The 13,518-nt window shown below is 46.7% G+C and overlaps 2 protein-coding genes across 3 annotated transcripts in view; one reads left to right on the top strand and one right to left on the bottom strand.

Annotated features, from left to right (window-relative positions):
• The window catches only part of TAF5L (TATA-box binding protein associated factor 5 like), a 32,934-nt gene extending 31,765 nt beyond the window's left edge, over positions 1 to 1,169 (bottom strand). Inside the window, exon 1 of one of the 2 annotated variants that reach the window (XM_034948703.4) lies at positions 931 to 1,169. The gene's annotated coding sequence lies outside the window, so the exon portion shown is untranslated. Of the gene's footprint in view, positions 1 to 645; positions 763 to 930 lie in introns of those variants that run through there. The other variant, XM_008978168.4, reaches the window with a different exon arrangement.
• A 1-nt stretch (position 1,170) lies between these two features.
• Positions 1,171 to 13,518, top strand: part of URB2 (URB2 ribosome biogenesis homolog) — a 35,274-nt gene continuing 22,926 nt past the window's right edge. Inside the window, exons 1-4 of the mRNA XM_034948697.3 lie at positions 1,171 to 1,402; positions 2,668 to 2,806; positions 7,162 to 7,338; positions 9,819 to 13,149. Coding sequence (XP_034804588.2) covers positions 2,681 to 2,806; positions 7,162 to 7,338; positions 9,819 to 13,149 — 3,634 coding nt within the window. The 5' untranslated portion in view covers positions 1,171 to 1,402; positions 2,668 to 2,680. The remainder of the gene's footprint in view (positions 1,403 to 2,667; positions 2,807 to 7,161; positions 7,339 to 9,818; positions 13,150 to 13,518) is intronic.

The raw sequence follows: 13,518 nt of genomic DNA, 5'->3' as shown, positions 1-13,518 counted from the left end.
TCCCAACTGCTTGTTAGCAGGAGTCACCATTCCGAGATTCCAATCTGCAAGGTCAGTTTAGGTACAGTAATTTAAGACAGACACTGCATGGGACTGGCACTTACCTTCTGATCCCAGAACCACAAAGACTGCGAGATCCGCATTACAACGACTTTCACAACTGATGGGAGAACTGCATGTAGCGTTCCTGCACTCCACTTCCGCTAAGTCTAAAATGACACCACTGTTTCTAACCATCCACTCACTTCGGACCAACGCCTTATCGAATACATTTTCAAAAGCCTGGCAGCTTCGCGAGCTGGAGGTGGTGAACCCGTCCCACACCATGGGCGCACCAACCTTACCTTGCTGTCATGAGGCAACGAGCCCCGAGAGACACCCTTGCAGGTAAGCACTCTCCTGCAGCAGCTAGTCTAACTCTGGCTCCTCCGTGTCACACGCGGAGATCGACTCCACACCCACCCACGCACGATCACCATGTGCAAAGTTGAATCCCGACTTCGCCGCAAAGACATTTCCTTTTCCCCTACATGCAAAGGAGCTGTGGAGCCGTGCTCCCTGCTTGGCTGTCGGGCACTGGGATACCTTCCCCGCGGGCGCCCGCCACCTCCTCCCCGAGCCCGGCATCCAACCCGCAGGACCCACCCCTGCGCAGGAACGCGACGCCAGTCCAGGTGTAGCCGCCGACTGCAGGCCACGCCGCCGGCCGCAGCCCGGGACTCGGGAGGCCGAGGGCGGAGGCGCGGCCGTCGCGCCCGCGCAGAGCCGCCCGCCGCCCCCCAGCCCCGCCTCCCGCGCCCCACCCCCACCGCCCGCCGGCGGGAGCCAAGGCGCGCCCCGCCGAGGCCCCACCGCCCCGGTCCCCGCCCGCCCGCGCGCGCGCGCCTCGCGACCCTCCCGGCCCTCCCCGCCCGTGCGCCCGGCACTCACTGAACATCCCAGGCGGCTCCGGCTCCCCCGGCCGCCGCCGCCTCCGGGATCGGGTTGCTTCCGCCTCCGTCGTCTCTGCCGCAGGGTCTCACTCTGACGGCCGGCTCAGCTGGGCCCCCGCGCCCCGCGCCCCGCCGCCCCCGCCGCCGCTCTGGGCGGCCGCTCCATGACTGACTGACACGGAGCGGGCCGCGGGCTGGGCCACTCGGGCCTCCAACGCGCAACCGTCTCCGCCAATGGGCGAGGCGCCTCGGCGCTCGGCTGGCGACGCCTGGCGTGCGTGCAGCCCCTCCCCGCTGCGCCGCCGGCGTCGGGCGGAAGGAGCGCGGGTACCGGTCCCACGTGGTGGGGACGCGGGACCCGTACAGCAGCCGCCGCCGCACCGGGACAGCAGCCGCCGCCGCTGCCGCCGTCCTCCGCTGTCTACCCGGAGCTGTCTCGACCTGAGCCCCCTACCGGGCCGGGTCCCGAGGTGAGTCCCCCACCCGCGGTGAGCCCCTGCGGGCAGCCAGGTCCCGAGGTGAGTCCCCCCACCCGGGGCTGGTCCAGAGGAGATCCCCCTACCTAAGGCCGGGCCCAGATGGGGGGCCCCCCAACCCTGCCCAATTCCGGTGCCACCAGCAGACTCTGGGCGAGAGCGGCTTGGGCACGCTCCATTCGCGAAGGCGAACTCCCTCCTGGCTCCTAGCTGCTCTCCCCTGGTTCTTGTTGCTTGGTCTCTTTCTGCTGGGCAGGGAGTGCTGGCAGGGCTGTGCTGTCCGCCCTGGACTTCGCATTGCCCGGTAAGGGCGGTTGGAGGCCCGGAGAGCCGAACTCTGGCGGAGCCGGGGAGAGCATCTCGGTTGTCTTTGTAGCCAGTTCAGCAAACACCTGTTATGCACTTTGTAGCTGTCGCGATGGCGGTTCTATGGTATTGAACTTAGAAGTCAGGCATCGTTGAATTCGTTTTGGACATTTTGACAAAATAGGAAAACTGACAGCACTTGATGTTCTTGTTCTCTGCAGTAGAGTGAAGGATAACTTAATTTCTAAAATGAAAACGTCTTAACGTTCCTTTTTACTATAACTTTTAGGAAACTCAAAGCCAAGTTTACCCAGTTTAATAGTAACTGTAGGTGTTTGGTATGTTTGCTACCCCCGAGATTTCATGGTTTTTTGTTTTCTATTTTTAGTCTTTTCCTTGTGCAAGTATCTCTTGTAGAGTCTTTTTTGAAGTGTGTATGTGCGTTGTAAATTTATACATGACTGAATGAAAGTGTTAATGGAAGGTTACTGTTGCAGCTGAAATAACTGTATTCCTTTGGGGTTTTCTTTTTCACTTGGAGACATATTACTTTCTCCGGATATTGCTTATGTATCTTTTCCTCTTTCAATTCGAAACCATGTATGAATGACTCTTTTCACAAGTAATGTAATCACTGATTTTGGCCTTGTGGAATTCCTGAACACTCACCTTTGTGGAAGTGATGTTTGATCACAGCTGGGATACATATAGTCCATCTTCTGTGTGTGCAGTCCATCTTTTGCTTGCTTTTGTCTGAATTTCCCCCAGAAAATTCTGGAGTCAAGCATCTTGTATGTAGATTTACCCCGACAAATCTGTTGATTCATTAAAAACTTTTAAAAGAACACATATTAGGTAAACAAGATACAGTACTGCAATACTGTTGGTTTTCTGGTGCCTGCTCAGTCTGACATTGTTATAGTATTTTTTTTCCCATTGTTTTTAAATTGTAGATAAAGCCTAGCCATGGCTGCTGTTTATTCTGGCATTTCCCTTAAGCTTAAAAGCAAGACAACTTCCTGGGAAGATAAACTAAAACTAGCTCACTTTGCTTGGATTTCTCACCAGTGCTTTCTTCCAAATAAAGAACAAGTAAGTTTAATGTGAAACTCATATTTTTACAGTCTGTCAAGGTAATTATCACTTGTATAATTTGGATATTGACAATTGGTTAAAATAAAAAAATAGAGAAAAAGTTGGGGAGGGAACTTTGTTGGAAGTTAAATGTAATGTCAATGAAAAAAGTAATGAGTCAGGTACTTCATTAATACATTTTTTTTTTCTGTTAAAAAACCTCATTTAGGTCGGGGACAGTGGCTCATGCCTGTCATCTCTATTTTGGGAGGCCAAAGCGGGGGATCGCTTGAGGCCAGGAGTTCTAGACCAGACTGGACAACATAATGAGATCCCATCTCTTAAAAAAAATTATATATTTATATATATATATATGTATATAAATTAGTCAGACATGGTGGCATGTGCCTGTAGTCCTTACTACTTGGGAGGCTGAGGTGGGAGGATCCCTTGAGCCCAGGAGTTTGAGGCTGCAATGAGCTATGATTGTGCCACTTTCACTCCCAGCCTGGGCGATAGAGCAAGACCTTGTCTCTTTAAAATAAATGAACCCACCGAATTTAGCATTTCTTTTGTTTGGAGACATTATATTACAAATTAAGTATATGCATTAATGAACACATTGGGAATTAAGTTACAGAAGTTAGGTTCTGAAAGTCCATTGATAGCTGCATTTGCTTATAAATCCAAAGTGATGTTTCTTAAACTGTTGGTTGGTGGTGCTTTGTTAAAAGTCTTCCAAATTGGATAAATTGAAGGTTGGGAAGTAGAGAAATGTCAGTATTTGTATAAAGCCATTTTAGAAATGGGCTAGGTACCAAGAAAGGCATTGCATTTTGTTAGAATTTCTCAGGCTTTTTAGGCTAAAAATTAGTTGGCATGATAAACACCAGGATGACAAGCTCATGAAACTGGATTAATACACATCCAGTTGCTGTTGTCAAAGAAGACAGCGCAAAATGCTTCCAAGATGGATGACATATGTAAAGCGATGATGACGTGTGGTGTGGAGAGCAGCGGTCATATCCAGTGCTTTCTACACCTAGCTGCACTTGGGAGTCATCTTGGCAGCGTGGCCATCACCTGGCAGGTGCTGCCCAGGGTGAAACAAAGGGGAGGCTCTAGCAGCCAATTGGATCAAGGTTTCTGCTGTTGTTATACTGAGAGATTTTATTCCTTCTGGCATCTGTCACTATTCATACTGTTATTGACAGTTCTGGGATTGTGAGCTTTCTTCAATGTTTTATAAAGAGGAAACATGACACGTAATGGAACCTGTATAGATAGGCACAGTCCTCCTTTTCATAAAGCACTTGTGTGATTTCATATCGACTGTGTCTGTCTCCCAGATGATGTATAAATATTAGTAGTATTAGAGGTTAAGCTGTAGGTAATGTGGGGGAAGCCAGGACACAAATCCCAGACTTTCAACTCTTACTTACTTTTTTGCTTTGTGTGTCTGATACATTCTGTGGTCATTCTGAGCAGTCTTTGTATTTCTAACTTTTAGAACTTAGTACATGCATATCTCAGAGATACTGCAGGTTTGGTTCCACGTCACCGAAATAGATCACAATATTGTGAGTCACAGAAATTTTTTGGTTTCCTAGTGCATATAAAATTTATGTTTATACTATACTGTAGTTTGTTAAGAATGCAATGGCATTGTGCCTAAAAAAAGTACATATCTTAATTTTAAAAAATTGCCCAAAAATGCTAGTGGTTATTGGTTATCTGAGCCTTCAGGGAGTCATCATGCTGGAGGGTCTTGCCTTAATGTTGATGATCTGGGTGGTGATTGCTGAAGGTTAGGGTGACTGGCAACTTCTTAAAATAAGACAACAGTGAAGTTTGCTGCATTGATGGAGCTTTTCCTTTCATGAAAGACACAGCATTTTACCCACAGTAGAACTTCTTTCTAAATTGGACTTCTCAAAACCTGCCACTGCTTTATCAACTAAGTTTAAGTTCTGTTCTCAATCCTTTGCTGTCATTTCAGCAATGTTCACAGCATCTTCACCAGAAGTAGATTCCATCTCAAGAAACCACTTTCTTTGCTTATCTCTAAGAAACAACTTATCCATTCAAGTTTTATTAGTCCCATCTTCAGGCTCCACTTCTAATTCTAGTTCCCTGGCTATTTCCATTATATATGCAGTTGCTTCCTCCACTTCAGTCTTGAGCCCTTCAAAGTCATCCATGAGGACTGGAATCAGCTTCTTCCAAACTCCTGATAATGTTGATATTTTGACCTCTTTCCATGATTCAGGACTATTTTTACTGGCATCTAGAGTGGTGATTCTTTCCAGAAGATCTTCAGTTTGACTTTCTCCACGTCCGTCAGAGAAATCACTATGGCACCTACAGCATTAGGAAATGTGTTTCTTAAATAATAAGACTTGAAAGTCAAAAGTACTCCTTGATCATGGGTTGCAGAATGGATGTTGTGTTAGCAGTCATGAAAACAACATTCATCTCCTTGTACATCTCCATCGGAGCTCTTGGTCACCCAAGAGCAGTAATCTTCTTATAGGAATCTTTTTGTTCTGATCAGTCTTGACATGGGCTTAAAATCTTCAGTAAACCATGCTGTAAACGGATATGCTGTCATTCAGGCTTTGTTTTTCCATTGACAGAGCACAAGCAGAGTAGATTATCATAATTCTTAAGGGCCCTATGATTTTGGGGATGGTAAATGAGCACCGGTGTCAAAGTTACCAGCTGCATTAGACCTTAATAAGAGAGTCAGCCTGTCCTTTGAAGCTTTTAAGCCAGGCATTGACTTCTCTAGCTATGAAAGTCCTAGATGGTAGCTGGGCACAGTGGCTCACGCCTGTAATCCCAGCACTTTGGGAGGCCAAGACGGGTGGATCACCTGAGGCCAGGCGTTCGAGACCAGTCTAGCCAACATGGCGAAACCCCATCTCTACTAAAAATACAAAAAAAATTAGCCAGGCATGGTGGCGGGCACCTGTAATCCCAGCTACTCAGGAGGCTGAGGCAGGAGAATCGCTTAAACCTGGGAGGCGGAGGTTGCAGTGAGCCGAGATCGCGCCATTCCACTCCAGTCTGGGCGACAAGAGCGAAACTCTGTCTCAAAAAAAAAAAAAAAAAAAAGTCCTGAATGGCATCTTCCAATAGAAGGCTGTTTCTTCTACTCTGAAAATCTGTTGTTTAGTTTAGCCAACTTCATCAGTGATTTTAGCTAGACCTTCTAGATAACTTCACCTGGAACTTTTATGTTATGAAGATGGCTTCTTTCCCTAAACTTCATGAACCAACCTCTGGTAGCTTCTAGCTTTTCCTCCGCGGCTTCCTTACTTCTCTCAGCCTTCATAGAATTGAAGAGAGTTAGGGCCTTGCTCTGGATTAAGCTTTGGCTTAAGGGAATGTTGTGGTTGGTTTAATCTTCTATCCAGACCACTAAAACTTTCTCCATATCAGCAATAGGCGGTTTCACTTTCTATCATTTGTTGTTCACTGGAGTAACACTTTTAATTTCCTTCAAGAACTTTTCCTTTGCATTCACAAGTGGGTTAATTGGCTCAAGAGGCTTGGTTTTGGTCTATCTCACCTTTCAGCATGCCTTCCTCACTAAGCTTAATTATTTTTAGCTTTGGATTTAAAGAGACATGCAGCTAGTCCTTCCACTTGAACACCTGGAGGCCATTGTAGGGTTAGCTGGCCTAATTGCAATATTATTGTGTCTCAAGGAATAGAAAGCCAGAGGAGAAGGAGAGAGGGGAAAATAGCCCGTCAGGGTAATAGCATTTTGGTGGAGCAGTCAGGATGCATAGAACATTTATTGATTAGGCTTATTGACTTACAAGGACACGGTTCATGGTGCCCCAAAACAATTAGAATAGTAACATCAGTGATCACTGGTCACAGAGTACCTTAACAAATATAAGAATGAAAAAGTTGGAAATACTGGGAGAATTACCAAAATGTGGCAGAGACATGAAGCAAGCACATGCCGTTGGAATAAAGGATCTGATAGACTTGCTTGGCACAGGGTTGCCATAAACCTCCAATTTGTAAATGCAATATCTGTATCTACAAGGCACAATAAAATGAGGTATGCCTGTATAAGCTCAAAAAACGGGTTAAGACGTGTTAGTTTCACCTGAAACTTTTAATTTGCCCTAGCTGAAGACAAATTTGTTGTTTTCCTGTTCTTATCCTTTAATAATAAACATTTTAAAATACCAGAACACGTAAGTAATATTACCAAAGGTAAGTTGTAAAAGAGAGATTCTCCCCCGCCGCCCCCGTGGCAATTGGATTTGGTTATACCTGTAATGTCCCTATAATGTCTAACATCTTTCTCTCAGCAAATAAATTTATTTTCAGTGTGTTTCCTTCAAATTCAGGTGTTACTTGATTGGGCAAGACAATCATTGGTTGCATTTTATAAGAAAAAGCTTGAACTGAAGGAAGATATTGTTGAAAGGCTTTGGATCTATATAGATAACATTTTACATAGCAGAAAATTGCAGAATCTCCTCAAGAATGGAAAGACCGTTAATCTTCAGATTTCCCTAGTCAAGGTAATTCACTCTTCTGTTCTGTATGTGTTGCATGCATCTCCATTGATTTCTTGTTAATGCTGGAAACTTGTTTTAGTGTCAATTGTATGAAGATATAGGAAATATTAAGGTAGGAGAAAAAGGATGTAATATTATTGGAATTAAAATAGTAACTATTGAATGTGTATCATATGCTCTAAGCATTTTGTTGTTTAATATTCAAAAAAAGCTTGGAACGATTTCATAAACAGGTCATTGATTACCTTTTTAATTGGAAAAGGTAGCTAGCAAATTATGCTTCTCTGATTTGTTTTTCTTCTTCTTCACCTTTCTTTTGGGCTAGAGGGAGATCAAAGGCCAAAATCCGGACAGGAATTTCCTCAAAGGTTTTTTTTTTTTTTTTGCCACTACGGCCTTCGAGCCACAAGTGCCACTAGTGGCTTGGCCGGCCACCCAGGGCCTCCTCAGTTTTTGACTGAAAGTGATTTTGAAGTCTCAGATCAGAAGTAGGAACTTCATTGTCAAAACTGAGTGTGTTTAAATCCCATGAGAATAGCTAGAAACAATAAAAACTACTACTAGTGAGCACTTAATGTGTGCCAGGCTCAAAGAAGTTTAACTTTCCTAAAGTCACATGGCTAGTTAGTGGCACAGCTGGGATTTGAACCTCACTCTGCCTGAGTGTAAATCCTGGGCTATGAAGCCATAACACTACCTCACCCTCATGAGTGTGCGGGCTGAGAGAAAATCATTAGAGGCTAGTAACGGAGGGGAACGAAGGTTGAGCTGCCCGATGGCACATAGGGCTTAACGGTTCTTGAGATTATGTTCCAAACTGGGTCACTTTTTAAAATAATAAACCAGTGGTCACCAAAGTGGCTTATTTCAAAGGATCTTTTGGAATATGGGAAGAAAATCTTAGAATGTCTCCTTGTTTAAAAAGCCATACTTAAATTTTATTTTTATGTATGCTTCATAATTATATAAAATGTTAGTGCTGCAGCATATGTGCATAATTTATAAATAAATTACACTTATTGAATATAAATGCAGGAAAAATCGATGAGTTGTATCATCATCAAAAATTTGGAGATCACTGTAATAGTGCATTGACATTTAAGGATTTCTCATCTTTGTTACAGCATTTCCAGAGTAACTTTAAAAGTCCACGGCCAGCAATTACTTGAATAGAAATAATAATACCTATCTCATTAGGGCACTGATAACTTAGCACCTGGGATAGGTTTGGTTCTCAGATTCCATAAGGCTGGGAGCAAGTAACTTAACCTGTGACTGAATTACAGAATCTGCCTGATTCTCATAATTTCTGGTGTTTGTGAATTTTGGAATTTTGAGAGCAGTAGACAATAGATTTGCTGTATAATAAGCAGTAGCAACATAACATTTGCTTTCCTTTTTAAAAAATTTTTTTGAGATAGAGTCTCTGTCACCCAGGCTGGAGTGCAGTGGTGTGATCTTGGCTCACTGGAACCTCTGCCTCCTGGGTTCAAGCGATTCTTGTGCCTCAGCCTCCCGAGTAGCTGGGACTACAGGTGAGCACCACCATGCTCGGCTAATTTTTATATTTTTAGTAGAGATGGTGTTTCACCATGTTGACCAGGCTGGTCTCGAACGCCTGGCCTCAAGTGATCTGCCCCGACTCAGCCTCCCAAAGTGTTGGGATTACAGTCATGAGCCACCATGCCCAGCTGCTTTCCTTTTTAAAAGAGTGCCTTTTGCTTTGGCTTTTTTAAATAGAAAAAGTATAATTGACTATAAACATGCATTTTTTTTTTTTCTTTTTTCAGACAGAGTCTCGCTCTGTCACCCAGGCTGGAGTGCAGTGGCTCGATCCCAGCTCACTGCAACCTCTGCCTCCCAGGTTCAAGCAGTTCTCCTGCCTCAGCCTCCCAAGTAGCTGGGATTACAGCTGCCTGCCACCACGCCCGGTTAATTTTTTCATTTTTAGTGGAGTCGGGTTTCACCAGGTTGGCCAGGCTGTTCTCAAACTCCTGACCTCAAGTGATCCGCCCGCCTCGGCCTTTCAAAGTGCTGGGATTACAGGTATGAGGCACTGTGCCTGGCCTATAAACATGTATTTTGGACCACAAGATCATAATTTAAGTGCAACTTTCCCTCTGCCTGGTAACATCTAAGCTCAATTGCAGGTTTAGGATCTAAGAGAAAGTGACATTTGGCATTTAAGCCCTTTAAAACCCAGCTTTAAAAAAAGGGACAGCAAATTTACAAAGGCACGGATCCTTTTCTAGATTTGCATTGGTAGAAGATGGATGGGTGGAGGAATTGAAACAGATGCTTTGCCTTATTTTGATGCACTAAGCTTATGTCAGGTTCATTGAAATATGGTAATCTGGGCATTTCTTTCTTACCAAGATGAGGGAAAGGGGTGAGTTTGTTGATTTTTTTTTTTTTTAATACTTTTCTTGTGTATGTATGGGTTTAAGGTCAGTAATGAATTTTCTTTCTTTCTTAATGTTCAGATCATCAATGAGAGAGTAGCTGAGTTCTCTCTTTCGGGATCCCAAAGAAACATCTGTGCTGTCCTTCGATGTTGCCAGGGCATCCTGTCGACACCTGCCCTGGCTGTCATCTACACGGCCAAACAGGAGCTGATGGTGGCCTTGCTGAGCCAGCTTTGCTGGTCGGCCTGCAGGCAGCCCGAAGGAGCTGTGGTAGCCCAGTTGTTTGAGGTCATTCACCTGGCCCTTGGCCATTATCTCTTGATCCTGCAGCAGCAGGTCAACCCAAGACGTGCCTTTGGCGATGTGACTGCTCACCTGCTCCAGCCGTGCCTGGTCCTGAGGCACTTACTCTCCGGGGGCACATGGACGCAGGCTGGCCAGGGCCAGCTGAGGCAGGTGCTGAGCCGGGACATCAGGAGTCAGATTGAGGCCATGTTCCGAGGAGGGATTTTTCAGCCTGAGCTACTGTCATCCTACAAGGAGGAGCTCTTGGACCAGCAGCAAGGGGATGTGAAGACGGGAGCCATGAAGAACCTTCTGGCTCCCATGGACACCGTGCTTACCAGGCTGGTTGATGCTGGCTACTGTGCAGCATCCCTTCATACCTCTGTTGTGGCCAACTCAGTGGCCTTGCTGTATAAGCTCTTTCTAGATTCTTACTCTAAGGAGGGAAACCAGCTTCTCTGCTTCCAGGTTCTCCCCAGGTTGTTTGGCTGCTTGAAGATTTCACACCTGCAGGAGGAGCAGAGCAAAGCCCTGTCCACATCAGATTGGACCACAGAGCTTTTGGTTGTGGAACAGCTACTAAACTCAGTGGCCAACAACAATATCTACAACATCGCTGCCGACAGAATTCGGCACGAAGAGGCTCAGTTCCGCTTTTACCGCCACGTGGCTGAGCTGCTGATAAACCATGCACAAGCACCCATACCGGCCTGGTTCCGCTGTCTGAAGACTTTGATATCTCTGAATCATTTGATTTTGGAGCCAGACCTGGATGACCTGCTGGCTTCAGCGTGGATCGATGCAGAGGTAACAGAGTTTCGAACCAAAAAAGCCCAGGAGGCGCTTATTCATACTGTCTTCCAGACTTATGCCAAACTCCGACAAGTGCCACGGTTGTTTGAAGAGGTTTTGGGGGTGATCTGTCGTCCAGCTGCTGAGGCACTGAGGCAGCCTGTGCTGGCCTCGGGCCCGTCCACGGTACTCTCTGCATGCCTCCTGGAGCTGCCTCCGAGTCAGATCCTGGACACGTGGTCCCTTGTGCTGGAGAAGTTCCAGTCTTTAGTCTTGCCCTATTTGCAGAGTGATGCCGACATGGCCCTGAAGTCACTGTCACTGAGCTCGCTGCTGCACTGCATCATGTTCAACATGAGGAGCCTGGACAGCAGCACGCCCCTGCCCATTGTCAGACGGACACAGTGCATGATGGAGAGGATGCTGAGGGAGCTCGTGCAGCCCCTGCTGGCCCTTCTCCTGGACACCCCAGGCCCAGAGCCAGAGCTGTGGCTGCAGAAGGTCAGTGACTCTGTGCTCCTGCTCTCTTACACTTGGGCCCAGGTGGACGCTATGTTCAGTTTGAACTGTAGCCAGTATCACTCTATGTCTGGGCCCCTTATAGGTGTTGCTCTGGAGATCTCGAACCTCCCTTCGTTGCTCCCAGGTGTAAAAACACAGCATTGGAAGAAGATAGAGAAGTTTACAGCTCAGTTCAGCTCTCTTGGTACATATTGCTTAGAACAGCTGTACCTGCAGAAAATGAAAAGGACTTTAATGCAAACTAGTTTCCGGTCTGAAGGAGCCATCCAAAGTTTGAGGTGCGATGCTGCCTTTATTATTGGCTCCGGCAGAAAAAGCTTGAATCAGAGAACGACGGCTTCCTGGGATGGCCAAGTTGGGATGGTGAGTGGACTCACATACCCTGTAGCACACTGGCACTTGATTGTGTCAAATCTCACAATTTTAATATCCTATCTGTGTCCAGATGATGTGGGATACCTGGCCAGTGTCCTGCTGAGAACTTTACCCATGGGCAAAGCCCAGGAAGGCTCAATAGATGAAGAGGCATACATCACACTGGAAAAAATATCCAAAGCCTTCCTTCATAGCCCTCTCTTTCCAGAGATGCAGTCCCTTCATTCTGCTTTCTTAACGTGCGTAACCACAAGTTGCTCCAGCATTCTGTGTTCTGGTGCCCAGCGTGACTCAGGTCTTGTCAGTCAGCAGCTTCCCTGGCTTTTGGAAAAGGACCACATGGTTGTGGGTCATTGGGAAAACAGATTTGCAAAAGCTGGACCCGAAGGTATAGAACCTAGAGGAGAAATTGCCCAGAACTTACTGTCCCTGGTCAAGAGTGACTTCCCTATCCAGCTGGAGGGAGAGCAGTTGGAAAGCATCCTGGGGCTTTTGGAAGTGATTTCTGCCTTACAGCTGGACAGCCTCTTGCCACCCTATCATGTGCATTATTTTCTTCTGTTACTGTCCATGGCCGTCACCAAACTAGGATGCTCTTGCTCCTCCTCACTGGCTCTCAAGTTCTTGACGACTTGCTACCAACTTCTTGGTTACTTGCAAAGGGGGAAAAGTGCTCGCTCTGTGTTCAAGATCATGTATGGTAGTGATATTTTTGAGATTGTACTGACCTCATTGTTCAGAGCTAGTAGTGGGTTCCTTATTGAGATGGATGATCCCGCTTGGCTGGAATTCCTCCAAGTGATAGGGACGTTCTTAGAGGAGCTAATGCAGATGCTCATTCAAATGAAGCTGAGCTTGGTGCTCAATTTTAGAAAAATCACCGCATTCCTCTCTAGTTCCAAACCATACACGGAGGCAGCTTCAAGCAAACAATTAGAAAATCAGAACCCCCAGGGCAGGCAGCTCCTTCTGGTGTCTTTAACCAGGTTGTGCCATGTCCTGGGACCTTTCCTCAAAGAGCAGAAGCTGGGCCAAGAGGCCCTAGCAGCACTGTCTGAGCTGCTGCAGCAGGTTGTGCTGCAGACAGGAGCTGTGCTGCAGCTCTGCTCAGTGCCGGGGGCCCAGGGCTGGCGCCTTCCCTCGGTCCTCATCTCATCCGTCAGCACGCTCTTGGAAGCCGACCTGGGTCAGCACTGCAGGGATGGAGGGGCCGACATTTCCCAAGGAAGCGACAGGACGCTGCTCTCCCATGCTGCCCTCTACCAGGATGTTTACTCTCAGATACTGCTGGAGTTGCCAGCTCTCGCGGGACATGATCAGTCTTTTCAGGCAGCCTTGCAGTTTTTGACTCTGTTCTTTTTGGCCCCAGAACTGCATCCCAAAAAGGACTCCGTGTTTACCTCCATGTTTCATTCTGTGAGAAGAGTTCTTGCAGGTAAGATATTTTCTCTTGAGCTAATTCTGTGTTATAGAGGTCTGGTTTCCATTGCTCCCCTTTTTGGAACTGGGAATAAGTGAACACGTGATGTGTTCAAAAGGTACCACATGTGAGGCTGGGTGCAGTGGCTCACACCTGTAATCCCAGCACTTTGGGAGGCCGAGGCGGGCGGATCACAAGGCCAGGAGATCGAGACCATCCTGGCTAACATGGAGAAACCCCATCTCTACTAAAAAATACAAAAAATTAGCCGGGCGTGGTGGCAGGCGCCTGTAGTCCCAGCTACTTGGGAGGCTGAGGCAGGAGAATGGCGTGAACCCAGGAGGCAGAGCTTGCAGTGAGCCAAGATCGCGCCACTGCACTCTA

Source organism: Pan paniscus, chromosome 1 (assembly GCF_029289425.2).
Source record: "Pan paniscus chromosome 1, NHGRI_mPanPan1-v2.0_pri, whole genome shotgun sequence".
Taxonomy (NCBI): Eukaryota; Metazoa; Chordata; class Mammalia; order Primates; family Hominidae; genus Pan; species Pan paniscus.
The sequence above is the reverse complement of the archived record's forward strand: the minus strand, read 5'-3'. Positions and strand labels throughout refer to the sequence as shown.